The sequence below is a fragment of the Equus przewalskii genome, chromosome 2, assembly GCF_037783145.1.
Source record: "Equus przewalskii isolate Varuska chromosome 2, EquPr2, whole genome shotgun sequence".
Lineage (NCBI taxonomy): Eukaryota > Metazoa > Chordata > Mammalia > Perissodactyla > Equidae > Equus > Equus przewalskii.
Window position 1 is genome coordinate 19720361 of NC_091832.1, and position 19913 is coordinate 19740273.

General features: G+C 53.3%; 4 protein-coding genes across 5 annotated transcripts in view; 2 read left to right on the plus strand and 2 right to left on the minus strand.

The window, feature by feature from the left end:
• MTF1 (metal regulatory transcription factor 1) overlaps positions 1-7247 on the plus strand; it is a 40029-nt gene extending 32782 nt beyond the window's left edge. For both annotated transcript variants that reach the window (XM_008517890.2, XM_008517891.2), the window contains exon 11: positions 1594-7247. In XM_008517890.2, coding sequence (XP_008516112.2) covers positions 1594-2024 — 431 coding nt within the window. In that variant the 3' untranslated portion in view covers positions 2025-7247. The remainder of the gene's footprint in view (positions 1-1593) is intronic.
• Positions 7248-7369: 122 nt separating this feature from the next.
• On the minus strand, positions 7370-8507 carry C2H1orf122 (chromosome 2 C1orf122 homolog). The gene is made up of 3 exons (XM_070610309.1): positions 8386-8507; positions 8093-8294; positions 7370-7846 (listed from the first exon to the last, which is right to left on the minus strand). Exons 1-3 carry the CDS (start codon positions 8418-8420, stop codon positions 7751-7753), a joined length of 333 nt encoding a protein of 110 aa, XP_070466410.1. The 5' UTR covers positions 8421-8507; the 3' UTR covers positions 7370-7750.
• A 138-nt stretch (positions 8508-8645) lies between these two features.
• Positions 8646-12845, plus strand: YRDC (yrdC N6-threonylcarbamoyltransferase domain containing). The gene is made up of 5 exons (XM_008517902.2): positions 8646-9037; positions 9603-9717; positions 9840-9959; positions 11439-11581; positions 11895-12845. Exons 1-5 carry the CDS (start codon positions 8646-8648, stop codon positions 11965-11967), a joined length of 843 nt encoding a protein of 280 aa, XP_008516124.2. The 3' UTR covers positions 11968-12845.
• On the minus strand, positions 12257-19223 carry MANEAL (mannosidase endo-alpha like). Its single transcript, XM_070610308.1, has 4 exons — positions 18568-19223; positions 17222-17331; positions 16255-16331; positions 12257-15138 (listed from the first exon to the last, which is right to left on the minus strand). Exons 1-4 carry the CDS (start codon positions 19115-19117, stop codon positions 14502-14504), a joined length of 1374 nt encoding a protein of 457 aa, XP_070466409.1. The 5' UTR covers positions 19118-19223; the 3' UTR covers positions 12257-14501.
• Between the last annotated feature and the right edge of the window lie 690 nt (positions 19224-19913).

The following is a 19913-nucleotide window of genomic DNA, read 5'->3' on the forward strand; positions in this document are numbered from 1 at the left end:
TTAGTGTACTTATGGCATAAATACCACATTTAACATTCTTTAACTGCTACAGTGGTCCCCCCTTATGTGCGGGGGATACGTTCCAAGAGCCCCAGTGGATGCCTGAGACCGTGGCTAGTACTGAACCCTAAATATACTATGTTTTTTCCTGTATGTACATCCCTATGATAAAGTTTAATTTATACATTAGGCACAGTAAGCGATTAATAACAATAACTAATAATACAATAGAGCAATTATAGCAATATACTATAATAAGAGTTATGTGAATGTGGTTTCTCTCAAAATGTGTTCTGTACTGTACTCACTCTCCTCCTTGTGATAATGTGAGATGATCAGATTCCTAGTGATGAGATGAAGGGAGGGAATGATGTAGGCATTGTGATGTAGCGTGACTGGGCATCGGAAGGAGGGTCGTCTGCTTCCGGACTGTGGCTGACCGCTGGTAACCGAAACCACGCAAAGTGGAACCGCGGATAAGGGCAGACTCTCATGGTGGTTCTTTCCCTTTCCGATACAGCTTTTCACTGTAGCCAGAAAAAAGTTTGAATCACAGTTAATGCTGAAGAGCGCAGCTGTTAATTCACTGGACTCTTTTCTAATTACAGTAATGAAGAAATAGCATCTAGGCCAGAGATTCCTGTAGAGCTAAAAGGTCCTTTTTTTCAAGCTCTTTATTTTAGAGATTAAGAAACTGGGGCCCTGAAAGATTAAACGCCTCCCCAAAGTCATAAGTGAGTTTGTGGCAGTCCCAAAGCACTAGTCCTGAGGCCTGTGACTCCCTCTCTGTTCTCCTGCCCCTTGGTCTCTAGCTATTTTTGAGACACACAAAGCCTGTTTGAATTCAGAGTGTGCATATGCACAGCACACACACACACACACAGAATGCGTGTGCACGCGAGGCTGGCTTGTAAAAGGAGATTTACCCACATCTGCTGTGTGTCCGAGACTGGGCCTATAAAGATGAGTGGGATGTCCTAAAGGAGCTCAGAGTCTCTCGGGCAGGCAGAACTGACGAGGTCCCGTACAGTATGGAGAAAGGTGTGAGTACCTCTCAGTAGCTCTGGGCATGTGCCAGGAGGCTCATGTGCTGCCAGCCCTCAGCCTAGCCCTTGGTATAAGCCTGCTGGAAACACTCCGTGGAGGCATCAGGAGGGAGAGGCGCATGAGCTAGGTCTTGAGAGATGAGAGTAAGCTCTCCAGAAGAGCAGCCCTGTCAGGGGAGTTGAGGCAGAAGGAAGAGCCCATAGGCCCAGAGGTATGAAGAACGTGTGAGAAAAGGGAGGTGTCCTCCGTGGCTGGCATGGAGGGTGCCCAGGAGAATGGCTGGAAATACAGGGTGTGTCCAGACAGCACGTGTGGCTTTCGAAGGAAGAGGGACCTTGTCTTGGAGGGGATGGGCAGTGTCAGAGGCCTCCTGAGGAAGAACATGGTCCAAGTTAAAGCGGGACAAATCGCAGAGTGTGGCGTCCACCCCTTCCCACGGTTCCTGCCCCCATGGCACTCAGCTCTCACCAGCCTGTATCCCCGCCCCTCCTGCCCCTTCCCTGTGGCTGGCTACTTGAAGAGCAGTCTCTCTCGCCTCTCTCATAGGGAGCTCTGTCCAGCAGATTGGCCTCAGTCTTCCTGTGATCATCATCAAACAAGAGGAGGCGTGTCAGTGTCAGTGTGCGTGCCGGGACTCTGCCAAGGAGCGGGCGGCCGGCAGGAGAAAGGGCTGTTCTTCCCCACTCCCTCCAGAGCCAAGCCCCCAGCCTCCTGATGGGCCCAGCCCGAAGCTGCCGCCTCAGACTTTCTCCCCACCTCCCGTCCCTCTGTCATCCTCCTCCACCATACCTTCTTCCTGTGAGCAAAGCAGACAAGCAGAGACTCCTTCAGCCCCTCAGACAGAAACGTTAAGTGCCATGGATATGTCAGAGTTTCTGTCCCTCCAGAGCCTGGACACCCCGTCCCCTCTGACTCCCATTGAAGCACTGCTGCGGGGGGAGGAGGAGATGGGCCTGACCAGCAGCTTCTCCAAGTGAAGGCCTGTGTGCTCACCTCCGGGCGAAGAGGCCCGGCAGCAGGGTCAGGTGCGGGGCCTCCCATCTCGGGGTCAGCAGTTTGAAGGATGAAGAAACCTGCTGTTGAAATCCTCACCTTTCAGCCGTATTTTCTTTATTCATATCCCAGGAGCATCCATTTTAAGGAACTGATCTTTGAGGAAAAAAAAAAACCAACAAAACAGAAAAAAAAAGCTAAGTTATAAATGAACTGTTTGGCTGCACTGTATGTCACTTTTGCTTATTGTCATGTGAACTTGGAAATTAAGGTTACTCGTATGCATAAAAATTCTAAATGAAAGGGTGTGGTTTCCATCAATCTGATGCTGCCCAACACTTGCAGTGGGGGCTTTGTGGTTTGGGCAGTAGATTTCAGTGTGTTGGGTGTTGCTCCTCCCCGTGAGTCTTTTGAGTGTGAGGCTGAAGCTTGTTCGGAAGGCCAGACCTCGCTCCATCGGAGAGGGAAGTGGCAAAGGCAGTTCGGACCCCATGAGCTGGACAGGGATTGGGTAAGATGGTTCTGTTGTTGCGCTTGGTGTCGGTGGAGCTCAGTGTGACTAGGCAGGGTCATCCGGCAGCTAAAAGCCTGGCCCGAGGCTGTGGGGATGATCCGGCTCTGCAGGGGCCCTCGGCGGGTTGCTGACTGCTAGCTGTGGATGACGGGTGTGCAGAGCAGGCTCTGGCGACACGATCACAGTCTTCGCCTTCCTGGTTCTTTCTCTCTCGGTTGGTCGCTGGGGCTTGCAGGTTGCGGTGAATTCTTGGGGAACGTCCCTGTTTTGTACTAGAGCAGACAGGTGACTTGTGACCAGTTGCTGGGCGGTGGTCTGCCTTCCTTAATGGTGTTTCCTTCCTTAGAGCAAGAGAGCTGCATTTTGCTTCTCGGGAGAAGGTGCGGCTTTAAGGGAGTTTTTTTAAGGTGCGTGTCCTTGGCGGGCCGAGTTTGCTGGTTCAGGCTTCAGCAGGCTTCTGGCTGCCCCCTCCCATCTCCGCCTCTCACCCTCTGGATTTTGCATACAGCCTAGTACAGTGCAAAGAAGGATATGACTTGCTCAGCTTAGTCATTTGATTGCTAAACAAAAACAAAAAAACAAACAAAAAACACAAAACGATGATCTTCTACTCAGGGTAAAACAAAACAAAAAATTCCCTTTCCACCAAAAAGCCTGAAATGTTGCAATAAGTTATCTCATTTGGAATGTTTCATTAAGTTGTGTTATAGGGAAAAAGATTTTCTTTTTGATCTGTGTATAGATTTGTATCCATCTGTCTGCCTTTGGCTCCAAGTCATGGCCTCTTAAAATAAAACATAAACTACAGTCCACACTAAAATGGAAAGTTTCTCTCAACTGGCTCTGTTAACGTGGTCCCGCATGCTCCCCAGACTCCCTGAGCTCAGAAGCTAGGCATGGCCCAGGGTTCTAGCCTCTGCCCCGAGGAGTGCTTGCCTGCCTTGAGCGAGGAGCAGGCTGCCACAGGCGGGGCTGTTCTTCTGAGTCGACCAGGTCAGGCAGAAAGCAGCCATCATTTTGCGTACCTTTTCCACTCCCTTATGTACAGAGATCTGCATTTGTCACACTCCTGTTCTCTGAGCCATTACTCAGGACCAGCCAAGACAGTATCCAGAGCAGATCGTTTACGTGGGAGCCAGGCTCTGCCGCTGACAGGATGTTTGGGACAGACTTGGACAAGAGGGCAGTGGCAGTAAATGTTGCTCCTGCCACGAGGAGAAATGGCCTTAAGCATAAGCAGCTGGCGGTTTTCACTCCAGGAGTCTCATCAGGAGAATTGATTTCTTTCTGACCTTCTACACTCCCCTCTGGGGACCACTGACCTCAGCAGAAGTTGATAAGGCAAGAGGAGTCTTGTATTACCACAGTGGGTTAGTCCTGGAAAACCAGCAGCTGAGCATGGGTGGTCCTTGCCTGTCTCTGGGCCTTGCACCCATGGGAAGCTTTGAGGTAGGACCCTTGCTGTTTTCTCTACAGCTTCTGGGAGAGAGCAGTGCGATGGGACCCCAAAGCTTGCTTATATCAGAGGGCAGGAATGACCTCCCCACATACCCATGCTAGGGTTACCTGGGCTTCGGTTCCCTGGGAGCTGAGGTGGGAAACAGGAGCCCAGGGAAGGCCACTGGAAGGCCGTGGTTTAAGTATTGCTTCTTTCTGCTTAGCCAGGGCTGTGCTCGTGTAGGGCCTACCCAGGTCAGTGACTTTTCTGCCCTCCAGAGATGGGGAGTGATAAAGAAGCATCTTAAAACAGCGTTTAGGCTGACAGATTTTTCTAGTTGAAGTATCTGCCTTTTGAGGGTGACTTGAGATTACAAGGGGGACTGTCAGATCCAATCAGCTTTTGAAAAATCAGGAATGTGCTTAAAATGCTAGTGAGTGGTTGTGAGGAGCAGGTCTGTTCCACAGGGTGGGTAGTCTTTCCTTTCCTTCCTCTTCTGGCACTCTTTCCCTCCCCACTCCCTTCTGTAAGCCTGGTCTCCAGTGCCCAGGGCCTTGGAGAAGGGAGGCCACTGGCTAAAGTGGAGCCAAAGGAGCCTTCTTGGAGAGCGTGGTTTCCTAGCCCAGGAATGAACCGAGGGTGGGGTTAGGGCAGGTCTGCCGACTGCTAGCGGTGACACCAGGCCCTTTTTCTTCCCATGGTAACCGTAACCATTTTCGCCCCCAGCTCCCATTAGCACCTCCACTTATCTGCCCCTTTGCAGGGAGCTGGGCAGCCCCAGGATTGGGAGCTCGTGGGCTTGGAGCTGGTAGGGAACGTTGGCTGGCACCGCCAAACTGCCTTAGTGAATTTGGCCCTTCCCCCACAGGTGGGTGGGGTGTTGAGGGAAGTGGTCCTCCCTTTCCTGGCAGGGTCTGGCCAGCCTCACGGGGGCATCACTAGTTCGGTGACAAGAGCTGGTATCATTTATTGAATTCCACCTCCTGCCCCTTTAGAAGGAGATCATGGTACAAAGCTTAGGAGGAGCCTTAAGGTGTGAAGGCCTCTCTGGGTAGAAGCAAGGGACTTCTCACCAGCTCTGGAGAGTCAGTAGATGAGAGAGTTTTACCTTCAGGGTCCACACGGTGGACTGACGGGGATAACGGGGTGCGGGGGTGGGGTTCCTGAGAGACTTTGTACATTGTTGAATGTGTCCAGAGGGACGAGTTTGCAGAACCTCATATTGGTATATTAAAGAAATAATAAAATAAAAAAGCACTTTAGGTTATTTTATCTTTAACCCAATTGCTGCAATTTCTTTTGTGTGTATATATATACATATATATACTTTCCACAAAGTTTTATTTTTTGCTCAGAATAAAAAGTTAAATTGAGGTGTGAAAAGAAAAGCACTTACTTTGGTGCAATATGTGTAGCTTGACGGTCGTTGTCCCATGTGGCCCTGGCCTGGCCCCGTTTTCCTCTCATCAGCCCTGTACTCAGGCTGTCTATAGGGAAACACTATTATGCATTCTCAGCACCTGCTCAATCTATGCAAGCTTCCCCTGTGTGCCCGAGGGCGCCCCCTCAGGCTCTCTGAAGAACTGCTGCGAGTCCTGTTTTCTTCTGCTGACTGTCGCGGCCCTTTTTCATCATTTCTTGGTCCCTTGCCATCTTTCCCCTCTTCACCATTACAAAATGATACCTGGAGGAAGGAACAGGTGGCTCCTAGGTAGAAACCTGGCACCTTCTAGACTTTTATATTTCTAATCACATCGGTTGTCCTTAATCTTAAAGACTCCTGCAGAGTCACTGAAACCATTAAAGGTTTGTGGAACTGCAACAATATTGCTAAAGAATACCTTTCCACCAATCAAAAGTATGTTTGGGGAGGTGTTGGTAGTCAGGGTGGCAAGAGAGTTATTTCCATCCTGCCCCCATTCTGGCCTGTTGGCTCTTTAAGCAAAAAGCCCTCTAGGCTCCCTTGAATCCAGTAAACCAAGCTGTTAATAATTCGCTTTGTCAACTTTCTTCCTTCCCCCTCACTCCCCTCATGTTCTCCCCCACCCCATTTTATCTTCAATTCTCAGGCTAGAATAGAAGAGAGAAGTTTTAAAATATACTTCAGCCAAAGCAGAAAGATTTCCATAGATCCAGTGTGCAAATTCTGCTGTGACATAGATCGGAAATTGTCCATTCTTTAATACTTGGGGCAGGGGGGGGGCAACAAAACTGAATTATGCATATCTCTGATTGGTAGTCAGTCTAGCCTTTCCTCTTGCATATTTTTGCGGGAGAGGGAAAGGGTCCCGTATTTCTTCTCATGCCTTTTGGGGAAGCTGGCATTTCTCTGTTATTCCTGTTCAAGAGAGGGCTTCTCAGTCTGCACTGAAAAATCCAAATTAAACTGGATCTTGCTGTCAATGTGTACATAGTACAAGCTTTTTTACTGGAAGCAAAGTTTAAAACACGCTGCCCTTTTGGTGGTGTGCTGCTGGGCCAAAAATTGGGTGATAATGTAGTGTCACTTTCTCAGCTCAATGCAGTTTCTACTCTCTTTCTTATGGGAAAACTTTTCATAAAATCTTTTTTCACCAAAACCCAGGGGTGTTTTTTGCAATATCCTCGTTATCCTCTTAGTGGTGCCAAGTCAGAAGCCTCTCTTGCTCTTCTCCCCTGTGTCCTCAGGCCTCCCAGGGGCGCTTTTTGACTCAACAGTCTACATCCTTTGTTGTGTTTTGGAGAATGTGGGCTTGAGGGTTGGAGTTCAAGGTGGCTGTTCCTTTTCCCTGTGAACTCCTCCTGGTCCCTGTTTGGGGAAGGTGGCTGGAAACAGGTTTTTGCTGAATCTCTGTCTCAGATCTTCTGGCCAGGAAAGGCAAGACCCACGAGAGCCTTCTCTTTTGACACACACTATCATTGGCCAGAGGTCTTGGTGACAATTTTTTTAAATCCCAAATAGTTTTATTTGGATTATGTAAAAGCCTATCAAATTTATTTAAGTGTGAAACATGGGAACAACAGACTTCCACTGAGCGATATGAAAACGTTACAGGTTCAGTACTTCCAAAGGAAGAAACCTCCAAACCCAAAAAAGAGTAAATATGAATTTGTATTTTTGAAGAATGTGAAATAATGGTGTTTGCTTAATTGCTCATTTTGTATAAACTTAATATTGTACTTTAAAATATCTGCTAAGAAGTGAAAATTTAACTTTTTGGAATTGAAAAAGCAATATTAAATACTAATGAAATCCTAATTAAATGCTTATTTAAATCTGGTAGTATCTGTGGCATTTCTTCTCAACCCGGCCCATGGTTGACAGTTTTCAACTATTTCCCCCCTCCCCAGCCATCAGAGTCTTAGAGAGGGGACAAAAAGGAAAGGTCGGTCACCAGAAGAGTCTGCAGGTTTCCTTTTAATCAAGGCTCTGCTAAAAGTGTTTTGTGGAGCTGGGAGCCCCCAAAGCATGAAATGGACATGTAACACCAACTGGATCCCCCAAAGCAGGCCAGACCACTCTGGCGAGCACTGCTGGTCTGCCCAAATCCGGGTATTCAGACTGGGTATTCACTGGCTACATTTCAAAGCTCAGCACTGCCTTCAGCCAGGATGAAGTGGGAGTGAACCCGGCTGCTAGCAGAGCTGCCACCCCAGGCTGAGAGCCAAGTACCAGCCACTGCCAGTGAAGACTGGCCCCTTTATTCAAGGGAGTTGTTCAGAGTCCAGCCACCAGCCCCGGGGAGGCAGAGAAGTCAGGGCGCCCGGCTCGGGGATGGTCAGGGCTCCGCAGCTCCATCGCCAGCATCCTTTGGAAAGCCACCTCTGGCGGAGACAGCTGGCTGAGGGGGCGCTCCAGGTTTGCCTGAGACGTTCTGGTTAGAACAGAAAGGAAAAAAGTGAGGCCGGGAGGAAAGGCCTTAGATTAGGCCCAGCAAGGATATGGCCACTTGGCATTTGGATAGCACCTAACTTTTTCAAAGCCTCTAGCCCAGATGAAAAGCGGGGGAGGGGTAAAGCCGTGGGGACACTCTTCCACCCTCCAGGGAAAGCTAGGGTTTAGCAAGTCCACCCGCTGGGTAGTCCCCACCTCCCAGGCCCAGCCCGGGGTGGGCACTGACCCCGCCACCAGCCGGCTCCGGGCGCCGGCGGCCCAGCTGCCGCAGCATCTCCTCGCAGGCGGCGATGGTGTCCAGGAGCTGCCGCTGCCGCTGCTCCACGGCGTCCAGCAGCTGCTGGGCGCGCTCATCCCGGGGCGGCTGCGGGGGTGGCCTCCCGCCGAGCCCCAGCCCCGCCTTCCCACGGTCCACGCCGGCAGCCTCCCTGGCCGGGAGAGAGCGAGACAGACGGTCAGGGCCGGCGCTTGCGCGGGGTCCGAGCCCCTTCCCCCCGTCCCCGACGGGCCCCCTCTCACCCCCGTGACCAGTCTGAGCCCGGGCCCCATTCCATCTCCGCCTGCGCGGCCCGACCACCTCCCCCCTTTCGGCCGCCCCCCCTCCCCAGCGCTGCGCTAAGGCTCCGCAAAGCTGCGCCCCGCCCCGTCCCCACCGGTCTCCTTCAATCCTCCTGGGGGTCGCGGTCCCTTTAAGTTGCCCGGCGCGGAGGTGGGGCCGAGCCTCCCGGACCGGAAGCTGACTGTGCGCGTCACTTCCTCCCGGAAGCGGGCCTGGGTGGATGTCTCCGGCGTGTCCGTGCAGGGGGCTGAGGGCCGCGGTGGCTGCCAGCGTGGGGCTGAGCGAGGGGCCGCCGGGCTCCGCCCCGAGCGGCCGCCTCCTCCGCCCGCCGAACCCCGCTCCGGCGGCTCCGGGAGCCCGGCTGTTGCGGCTCCCGGGGAGCGGGACCGTGCGGGCCGCAAACCCGGAGCGCGCCGGCTGGAGCGAGGCGCTGCGGGCCGCCGTGGCCGAGCTGCGCGCCGGCGCCGTGGTGGCTGTCCCCACCGACACGCTGTACGGCCTGGCCTGCTCGGCGAGCTGCTCGGCGGCGCTCGGCGCGGTGTACCGCCTCAAGGGCCGCAGCGAGGCCAAGCCGCTGGCCGTATGCCTGGGCCGCGTGGCCGACGTCTACAGGTGAGGCCGCCCCGACCCGGCCCCGCTGGGGGCGGCACCGCGGGAGGGGCTTCCGGTGACAGGCTTGGGAGACTGAGGCGCAGAGCGCGGGAGGGGCTTGTCCAGGCTCACCCAGGAATCCGGAACTGGAAATGTGTATTGAGCGCTTAGCGTCCGCTGGCGCTGGACGAGATGCTGGGGCGCAGCAGTGAACGAGGCAGCCAGGGTCCTTGTTTTCTTGGCGCTTTTGTGATAATGGGGAGGCTCCCGCGGTATTAGGAAGAAAGAAAGAGGGAAACCAATAAAGTCGGGAGCTTAATTTAATAGGAGGTGCCTTGAAGAAAATAAAACACGGAGCACCAAAGCGATGCAGCTGTTGTAGGCTCGAAGACCAGGGGCAAGTGGGCTCCGAACCTGGGTGCTCCTCTGGAGCCCTGCCTTCTGCTCAAGCTCTTAGGTGATGAGGGAAGAAGGACGGGTCCCATTGTAGGCCCTAGGAACCCCTTTTTGGATCTACCTAAAGTCTGGAATAGGACCAGCAGTAGCCCTTCATTCTTGAATGGATTTGTACCCCTTTGTTTCCCAGGTACTGCCATGTGAGAGTACCCGAGGGGCTCCTGAAAGACCTGTTACCAGGACCGGTGACCCTGGTGATGGAACGCTCAGAGGAGCTCAACAAGGACCTGAACCCCTTCACTCCTGTGAGTCAGATTTTCTCGTGTCCCCAGGCTCCTGCCATTTGACTTTCAGTAGGATGCAGGCCAGACCAGTCTCCCACCCCTCCCAGCCTTTCTGATGGTCCCCGTTTCCCCTTGCCTCATAGCTCGTGGGCATCCGGATTCCTGACCATGCCTTCATGCAGGACTTGGCCCAGGTGTTTGGGGGACCACTTGCTCTCACCAGTGCCAATCTCAGCTCCCAGGCCAGTTCTCTGAATGTCGAGGTGAGAGTTACCCGGTCCTCCCCCCAGAAATGTCACCAGGCCAGACATTTTCCTTTGAACCAGTGGGGTTGACGGTTTGCTGGAATTGCCTAGCAGGAGAGTCGCCCTTTGGGTCTGATGATGGGAAGTCTGCGTCGTTGTCAGAGGGTGAGGGAGGCGGGGTGGAAGGAATCCACATTAAAGAATCTCAGAAAGGTTTTATTACAAAGTTTGAGAGGCGAGGGGGAGAATTGGTGTTTCCTTCTTATTAACTTTTTACCTATAAGAAACATTGTGATAAATACAATCATTTCTTCCCTTTTTGTGGGGGTAGCAGTTTTTGGAGAATACAGTTGGGCGATAAGTCTTTACAACAGTGCTGTACAGAAAGTTAAGGCTCCAAAAAGTTCATTCACTTGTGCCAGGGTCTCCTGACCCTGTTCTCTTACCTCTGCCACAAGCCAGGTCAAAGGATCATCCTATTCCTGTCTCAGCTGCATAGCTCAGACCAAATGAGGACACGAAGGAATTGAACTTACCACATGTTTTTCTTCGTACTGAATTTAAATGTAGAATATAGTCAAGTGACAGAGTTTTCCATGCCCGGACCTAGAGAGTGGGTTCAGGGGCCCTGGAAAGTGAGAGCTCAGCATCCCTTCTTATCCTCAGACTGCAGGCTTTTCTCGGTCCTGGTGGCTCCGCCCGAGGTGGTGGGGAAGGGGATGCTAGTGGGGAAGAGGGTTATTCTTACCTCTTAGCAAGCAGTTGACCTATCCAACACAGTAACTGGTATTTATGATCCCCCATCCCAAATTCCCAGGCCTAACTGCCACTGCATTGTCTTCACTGGGGCTGGGGGGAGTGGTCTACGCTCTAGCTCAGTTAACAGTTCAGTCCACAGCTCTGGAGGGAGTATCCTTCTCATAGCCCAAGGACTGAGTGCTGGTGGCATGCACTTGTGGAGTGCACCCTCTTTTCCTCTCCCTACCCTGATCCAGAGTTCCTCTGAGATCCAGGATCATAGTGCTAGAGCCAGAGGGACCCTTAGAGACCATCTAGTTCAGCCCCCTTATTCTACAGCCCTAGATAAACTAACTTGTATGCAGTCACACAGAGATTTGGTAGGAAGTCCAGAGTGGAGCCCACATCTTTGGACTCCCACCTGGCACTCCAGTCATTGTACTTACAGCTTCCCAACAGAAGCAGTGTGCGGAATTTCCTCTTGGCACAGCAGGATTTTTTTTAAGCTCTAAGATAGGTGTTACTTGGGGTGCTAACCTGGGGCAGCTCCAAACCTCATGAGATTCAGTGTCCTAGGAGCTAATGCGGTGTCCTTGGCACAGCTGACCTTAACAAATAAGGTTCCTTCCCCTGCTTAGAGGAAGATGCCTCCTGTTTTAGAACCGTGTGGCCTTTGTCTTGCTTACAAACCCTGAGTGCAGGATGACATCATTGCAATGCCAGGAGTAGCATCCATGCGCTTCCTCTCCCTCTTCTCAGGAGTTCCAAGACCTCTGGCCTCAACTGTCCCTGGTCGTTGATGGGGGACCGATTGGGGATGGCCAGAGCCCTGAGTGTCGCCTCGGCTCAACTGTGGTTGACTTGTCTGTGCCTGGAAAGTTTGGCATCATTCGTCCAGGCTGGTGAGTCTCTTTCCTGTGGCATGGGGATAGAATTTGAGGGAGGTTGGCAGATGCAAAAAAAGCCTTGACAGAATAAAGGCGATTGCTCCTATCTTGCCCTGAGGCGGGTGGGCAGGTTTGGAGAAGTGGTGGATGGAGTGGGACTGAGTTTGCTCATATTTGCTGGCTTTTTCAAGACTCAAAAGGATTCATCAAGGGTTTGATGAACAGAGCATAGTTAAGACCAAGTGTTTAGAGGTCTCTGGTCACCTGACTCTGGTGGGCTCAAGACTTTGAGGAGTCAAACTCTAACTGTGCTCCATTTCCTCCTCAGTGCCCTGGAAAGTACTACAGCCATCCTCCAACAGAAGTACGGGTTGCTCCCTTCACACGGATCCTGCTTGTGAAACGTGGGAGGAGGTGGGGCCCAAGGACTGGTGCTGGACACTGTGTGTCTGTCCGCTGGTGGCTGGCAAGGCCTCATTTGCAGAGGCCACTGGGGCTGCAAGGTCACTAGTCTGACCCTTCAAGGCAATGTGTCTTTCTCAACGCTGTAGACCAGGTCCCAGGAGCTGCCAGTGTAGCCTCACACCTGGTGGAGGAGGTTATATTTATTATTTGTAATTTCATGTATCAGCCAAAAGCTGACTAGAGACTTTAAGAACATTCCTAGGATGGCCTTGTTCTGATAAGTCGTTTCTTCTTTTTTTTTTTTAATTTTTGAAAAATAATTTCAATAACAGATTTGGAATGTAGTGGGAGCCTCCTCTCTGGTGGGTGGTGGTATTTAAGGTCCAAATCAGCTAGAGCACCAGCTGGTGCTGTTTAAGTCTCAAGTGACCAAAGGCGCGAGTTTGTGCTCCTGGAGCTGGAACCAGGTGAGAATGAAGATTGTAGAGCCACAGGCCGAACGCTGTTTCCTCTGAACCAGGGGCTGCTGGTGTGTGTGCTGTAATTGCCTGGCCGAGAGAGTCAACGTTTTGGTCTGATGGTGGGAAGTCAGCTCAGTTGGCAAGGGCTGGGGGTAGGGGGTCCAAATTAAAGAATATTGGCAAACAAATCTCTACTACCCGTTTCAGCCAGGGACTTTTTTGTTATTTATTCATAAAATAAATTATAGCAAATTGTACCTATGACACCTTTATTTAAATCCAGTGTCTACTCAGCAGCCTTTATCTTTATTCATATGTATACCAAGTGTTAAATAGAATTATTGTTGGGCATTTGAACTTTGGTTTTCTTTAATAGAAAATAATGCTGCTATTAAACATCTTTGCAAATGGTTTATTTTTCTTCTTTTGAGTTATTTCTTTAGGGTAGGATTACTGGGTCAAAGTGTATGAACATTTTTATGGCTTTTGATACAGATTAGCCTTCAAAAGAACCGACCCAGGTGCATCGCCATCAGCAGTGTGTGCGAATTGCTGCCCAGCCCCCGGCTTTGCCATACTTGGAGTGTTTTTCAAATTGTGTATATGTGAAATGAAGCCTGAGTGTTGCTCCCTTCTGTAATGCCTACAGGTCACCATCCAGCCCTTTTCACTGTCCCTGCCTGCCTTGGTTTCCCCAGCTATGTCACAAGCAAGGCCACTAGGCCTGCCCCATCCATCGGTGGCGTTTCGTACCAGTTACATAACTGGAGCTGGGAGGCCTTGTAACCAGTGGGGCCCACTTCTCCCCCACTTTGTTGCACCCCAGTTCTCAGAATTGGGATTCACCCTTGAGCCCATAAACTTTGCAATACACTGGTTTCCAGTGCACATATCTTCAAGTAGACCCTAAGAATCTTGCCAAGAAGGTGTCCCCGGGCCTGCTTTGAAGGCCCTGCAATTAGCATATTAGTTTATGTGTAAATAAGCAGTGGTTGTTTACTGTTCCCTCTAGAAATCTCGTTTAAACTACTGATTTCTTAAGCAAACTCACTCTTCGTTGTGCTAACACTGTAGCCCGCCCATTCCACGTGTCGGTTTGTCACAGAATCTTACTGAGGGGTGAGACTTGAACTGAGAGAGCAAAAGGAATGCTTACTTGCGAATACCACGTCATAATTCATACAAATGACAGTAGCACTGACAGTGGCTCTGGTGAGTGGGCCTCATTCGGCTCAGGCAGCGAAAGGGGGGTGTCCTAGTCCTCTCCCTGGAGCTAACCGTTCATCTGGGGGAACGCAGGCTCTGCAGCACAGAGGTATTTGCTTAGAAGAAAAAGAACAGCTCCCAGCACTGGGTAAAACTGCAAAAAGGAAGAACTTCCAGCTGTGCTCAGGCCCTAGCTACAAGGCCACCCCAAATGAGGAAAGCTGGATCCCATAAGCTTCAGGGAGACAAGCCAGTCCTGGTCAAGTGTTGCCCCAGCACCCAGCACGGAGGAGGTGCTCAGTTAGTATGTGTTGAATGCGTGTGTGAATGCTCAGGATATTTCCTGATAATTGGGTTCAGGAATCTACTAGGGAGAGAACTTCCCTTTTAGAAAGTCTCAGATATGGTGCCCTAACTTGGAGAAAACATGATGTGGGAAGGAGGCCTGGAGAGACAACGCAGGCTGACAGAAGGGAGCAGGGTGCATGCTAGCCCAGAAGAGCAGTGACTTGGCGCCTCCCCTACACAACACCAGCCTGCTGAGCTCAAAGCCGGAAGGGATTATTTTAAAGTGTTCTGACAGGATGTGGAGCCGCCCTGGGCTAGGTCCCGTCACCTGCCAGCCTCTACGGTTCCCTCTCAGGAACACCGCCTAGTTTCCCGTCACTCACAGAACACCCCAGCACCACTTGCCTGTGGACGGGCTCTGTTCTACATGGGCCCAGGCTTGATGGCCTACCCAGAAGCACCCAGCTGCTGACTTGGAGACAAGCAAGTGCCTACCACCTCAGCTGAGCCCCACGTGGTGACATCTTCCAGTGAGGCTGGGACATCAGCACCTCGTGCCCCTGTTTGTAGGCCCCTCACATCAGCCACTGCTCCTTCTCTTTGATGAAGTGCTCCGCCCAGCGGCGAGTCAGCTCCAGGTACAGGCTGGGCTGATGAGGCAGGTAGTCCAAATACAGACGAGTTGGTGTCTTCTTGGGAATGGCCTTCTCAATCTGGGTGCCCTCATGCCACTCATTGAAAGAGGTGATGGAGACAATCTCAGGCCTCACCGTGAGGGCTGCCTGCAGGGCTGTCTCATAGTACTTGCCATTGACCCTGTTCCGCGTATTGTGGTTGTTCCAGGGCCGGATGCTGGTGTCAATGTAGCCAGGCCCCACGCTGGGAATGAACATGAGGTTGTTGGCGTCGCAAAAGTTCTTCACAGCTTTCCAGTTCTGATGGGAGGAGCCGAAGGAGAAACCATTGGAGGCAAAGTAGGTGTACATACCATCAAATCCGGCAGCCAGGATGTCATGGGTGTGGCCCTCCTCCACCAGCAGTGCAATGAAGACCCCATCATAGGGGGTGTTGCGGATTGAGTGGGGCCCGTTTGGTGTCAGGAGGTGGGCCCAGGCCTCAGGGGACGTCAGGTATGAGTCGTAGATATAAAAGAGTGGGAGGCTCTTGCCCATGCTGTTCTTGTAGCGGTAAAATGCACCATGGGAGCCATACCTGAGGAGCGGGAGGAAGAAGAGCCTGAGCTGGCAGCCTAAGATGGGAGAAACCGGCACAGTTATGGCGCCAGCCATGGATGAGCTCTTTCCTGATGCCCAAGCAGTTTTGGATCCAGCCAGTCTCCACAGTTGGATGCATTGTGCCTCTTAGCAAGAAGCTAGTTCCCTCCCTCCTCTCCCCAGGCTCGTCATTCCTTTATTCAAGCCTCACTTCCCTGCCCTCGGCCAAGCCACTGCCATCTTTCATCTGGAGGGCAGCAGCCGCCCCCTAACTGGCCTCCAGGCTCCCACTCCTGCCTCCCTGCAATCCATTCTCTTTTTAAAGTGTAAATCAGGTCTGATTGCTCCTTACCAAGACCTGTGGGCCCCAGCTACTGGATCCGGCCCTGCCCATCTCCATTCCTGCTATTGCCCTATCTGTTTCTCTACTCCAGCTACCCTGGCCTTTCTAGTCTGCTGTCAAGCTTGTCCCCTCATCTGGCCTTTGGATCTGATAGCCCTCTGCCTGGAATTTTCTGCCTGCCCAGCATTTTGCAGAGCGGACTCTTCATTCAGGTGTTAGCTCACAGGTCATCTCCTCGGAGAGGCTCACGTGACCACTCATTCTAATGTAGTTTCTCAGGCACACTCGAACACAACACTCTATTCTTTATTATTACTTTTTCATAGTATAGATCACCCTTTGACTTTTTGTGTGCAACTACTGTCTGCTCCACTGCACCGCCAACACACACTAGAATGTAAACTTTGCTAGTCCTACCCATTACTGTACAACTGGGACTCAGGACAGTGCCTGGATACCTGAAGGTATGCAATCAGTGTTGTTTTGAATGAATGAATGGTATGTGCAAGCACTGTACAAGCCACTTTCATATATATTAACTCATGTAACTCTCATAAGACTCGAAGGTTAAGAGGCTTGCCTCTGATCACAGATTGGGGGCTGCAGAACCAGAATTCAGACCCAGGTAGCTGACTCCACACCCAGTACTCTCTTACTATAAAGTAGCTGCTGAGGACACAGGCGTTCAGCCCTGTGTCTCTTGACCTGCCCCTCTAAACCTTCTATTCTCATTTTGATCCCCACCAAAATCCAAGCCCCAGAGCAGCTTACGTGTCAATGATGTACTTGATGTTGTCATGCAGAGTGATGTCATCCCGGCCCTTGTAGGGTTGGATGTGGAAAGCCACCTGCCACAAACAGAGGAGATATTGGTCAGGTGAGGCTCTCTCCAGGAGCCACAACCTATAAGGCTCGTGCTCTAGCCTGGAGAAGAGGCTGAGTTCAGGAGACAGCCTGGCGGCGGGGGCACAATAGAGAGAAAAGCAGCCACAGCCCTCAGGACCAAAACAAGAGGCGCGAAGAGTTTGCCCACCTCCCACAGCAGGGCATCTGGGAATCATCCTGATGGACTCTTGCAGGATGGCTAACAGGTTTCAGCTTACATGTCAGGTCCAAGGCATTGGCACTAGCTGCCTGAAACCATGGGGAGACATATACTGAAGCTGTGGCGAAGGGAAAATGTGCTCTGGTCTGTGACACTTGTCGGTGATGGGCATGGAAAAAGGAGCGGGGCTCCTCTCCTTCATTTTTCTTCCTTTGCCATGAGAGAGGGGAATGACTTATTTGATTGGTACGTTTGGGGAAAATAGCTGGACATGCTTACTCAGCTCCGTCATTCCTCCTGAAAGTGAGACTGCCTGCCGAGAACACATATTGTGTTCTACTCCTGGGGGCCCAACCCTGCCTCGCACCAGGGAGCTGAGGCTGGAGTTCAGTTTGTGGGCCCATTCTGCCCTTGCCTGCCCTCTACCCAGGGTCAGGGTCTCCAACCTAACCTCTAGCATCATATTTATTTAGTCCCCCATTTCTCCTATATTTCGTTTTTGCAATATTTTTTTCAGAATTCCAGAAAATAAGAGTAACATACACACTATTTATTAGAACCCCATCCCAACACCACATGTGCCATACCTGGGCTAATGCCAAGAACTTTGGTAGAGGCACTATCCCGGTGAGCAGAGCAGTGGAAATCTCCAGAATGGGCCAGAGAGCACCTGACCTCTTCTTGGAGACTCACCTGGATGTTGTACTGATGGGCGGTGTCCAGAATGGCGGGCACCAGGTCATCTGAGGGTTCCCCGTTGTCATCAGCCATGCCAGGTGGGTACCAGGAAAGGACCAGGACGCCTGAGACACAAGACAGAGGCTATTTCAGAGACACAGTACCCCCACAACAGAGATTTGTTTCCTTACAAACCATCTCCAGCTGCGAATGGTTTCTGACCAAAACCTTGAGCGAGGCTCCTGCCAGGTCCACTCCCCGCGATCAGATCCCAGAGCCTGCGCCCCGGAGCTGTCCACCCCCGCGGTGCTGAAGCGCAGCGGCTGCGGGACCCATAGCGCACAGGCTGGGAAGGAGCCGGAGAACGCCGGGTAGGAGCCAGGCTCTGCTTCCATCAGCAAGTAGTAGAACAAAGGGAAATGGGGGGTGGGGGGGGACAATGCCACGCCCACCTGGAAGCCACAGCCCTATTTCTGGAGGACAGGAGCACCTCTGAGGCCCCGCAGGGAGAAGAGCCCTAGCAGAGGTCATCTTACGCTTTCCGTGGGAAATAACACTTCTCCAGTCTGCCCTCTAGACTGTAAAACCCTGAGGGATGGCCTCTGTGTTATTTATCTGTGAATACTTCCTACCATTGTCTCTGGCATTCGATTTTTTCCCCCACTCACTAACCATTTCCAGATAGATCGAAATGTACTATAAAATTCAGCAGAATTCAGTGACAAAAATCCAAAACAAGTGAGCCCCCCACCCCCGCAGCCTGCATACAAAGGAGGCTCCCGGGGACCTCTTTCCAAGCAGAGGACTTGATTCAAGGCTTCCGGACCCCAGACTGCCCACGGAGCAGGGTTGGTCATGCAACTTGGGCAAACTTTCCGTTCTGCAGCCAGCAAAAGCAGAAAGAGCTGCCTCTCTACCCTGTGCCTGGTGTGAAAGCAGAGGTCATCCAAGGCGCTGCTCTGAACCCCAGCGTCCTGCGGGGCCAGGATACCCAGGCCTCACTTACCCAAACCTAGAAGCCCAACAGCCATGAAGACTCTGCCTCCCTCTCCTCGCAGTCCCTACCTGGGGCAGCTCTGGCACCAACGCCTTCCACTGGCCCTCCCAGCAGCTCCGCCCCATGAAAGGGCCTGGAATTGTGGGGAGTCAGAAGGCAGAAGTGAGAGAGTCTGAATACTAGAAAGTGGGGGCGGTGCCTCGTGGTGAGCGCAGAATGAGTGTAGAAGGGAAGGGGTAAGAAGCCAGGCTGAAGGGTGAGTGGGACCAAACCCCAGCGACAGGACCAGCGGGAGTTGGGGTGGGAACGAAGAAGGGCGAGGCTGGGAGACAGGGCTGCCCGGGGTGGGGTGGGAGGAACTCACCGATGGCGGCTTCCTTGAGCTGGGTCATGTGCTCCCGCAGCACGTCGGGGTCCCGGGAGCTGTAGGGCCCGAGCTCCGGGTAGAAGCTGGAGCCCAAGTCGTCGGGGGGGCTATGGCGGCCGCGGGGGTAGCTGGCTGAGATCTTGGGGTCCCAGTGCGGCACCATGACGTGGTCCCAGTGAATGTAGTGGCCCTCGCGCCGCGGGCTACCGTACCACGAGTAGTAGAAGGCGTGCAGGTCCGAGTAGACGCGCAGACTCTGCCCGGGGGCGGGCTCGGCCTCCGCGGGGGCCGGTCCCGGGGTGCTGCCCGGACCCGCGGTGCGGGGCGGTGGTGGCGGCGGCGGCGGCGCGGCGGGGGCGGCCGGGGCCCGGGCGGCGGGCGCGGGGGCCCCCTCCGGGCGTCGCTCAAAGGGCGCCAGCTCCAGGCCCGGGCCCAGCGCCGGGAGTCCGTCCGGAGCCTTGAGCGTGCGCAGGCCCATGAGGGTGCCGAAGGCGAAGAGCAGCACCAGGAACAGCGCGATGCAGGCGCGGCGCCGCCGCCGGGCCATGGCGGCCCCTGCGCTCCTCGCGTCCGGCCCGGCTACCTCCCGGCGAGCCGTGCCATGGCCGCCCGCCCGGCTCCCGCGCGCCGCGCAGCCCGCGCGCGTCCCAGGGAGACGGTGACGCCGAGCGCCGAGCGCTGCGTGGGCGGCTCCCCGCCTCTCCCCCGCAGTGCGGGCGGGCCCGGCACACAGAGAATGCAGGTGGCGCAGACCAAGTGGTCGCGAGCCGAGGGGGAGTGGTCCGGGAGGAGAGACGGGGAGCGGCCCAACTGCGAGTTCCTGGGCCGAAGGAGCAGGGGCCTAAGTGCAGCTGGATAGCCCGCGGAGGATCTGTGTCACCTTTCAGCCTGGGGTAGCGGGGTGGGGGCGTCCGGTGGGGGCAAGGAAATGCCCTCCTTCCGGAGCCCAGGAGAAGGTCCGGGCGGCGGCGCTGGGGGCGTGGGAGCCCACGCAGGGTGGGGAAGAAAGCGAGTGTCTCTGGTGGTTCTCGCCACCAATCTCCTTCTCCGCTGATCTCTCTTTACTGACTTCGCTGACCCCCTCCCTTCTGATCTCAGTGACCTCCCTTTGTCCCAGGACCTGCATCCCCGGAGCCCCCTCTCACACACCCCAGGCCCCCTCTGCAGCCCGGGGAAAAGGGCATCGGGAGAACCCCAGGAGTCAGACACTGGCTAAAGCGTGGAAGGACGAGGGAGAGCATGACTTGCACAAGGTCACACGGACCTGGCCTAAACCCAAGGATCAGGACTGCCTCACCAGAGCTTTTGTCACTGTCCAGACTGCCTGGTCGCAAGCCTGTTGC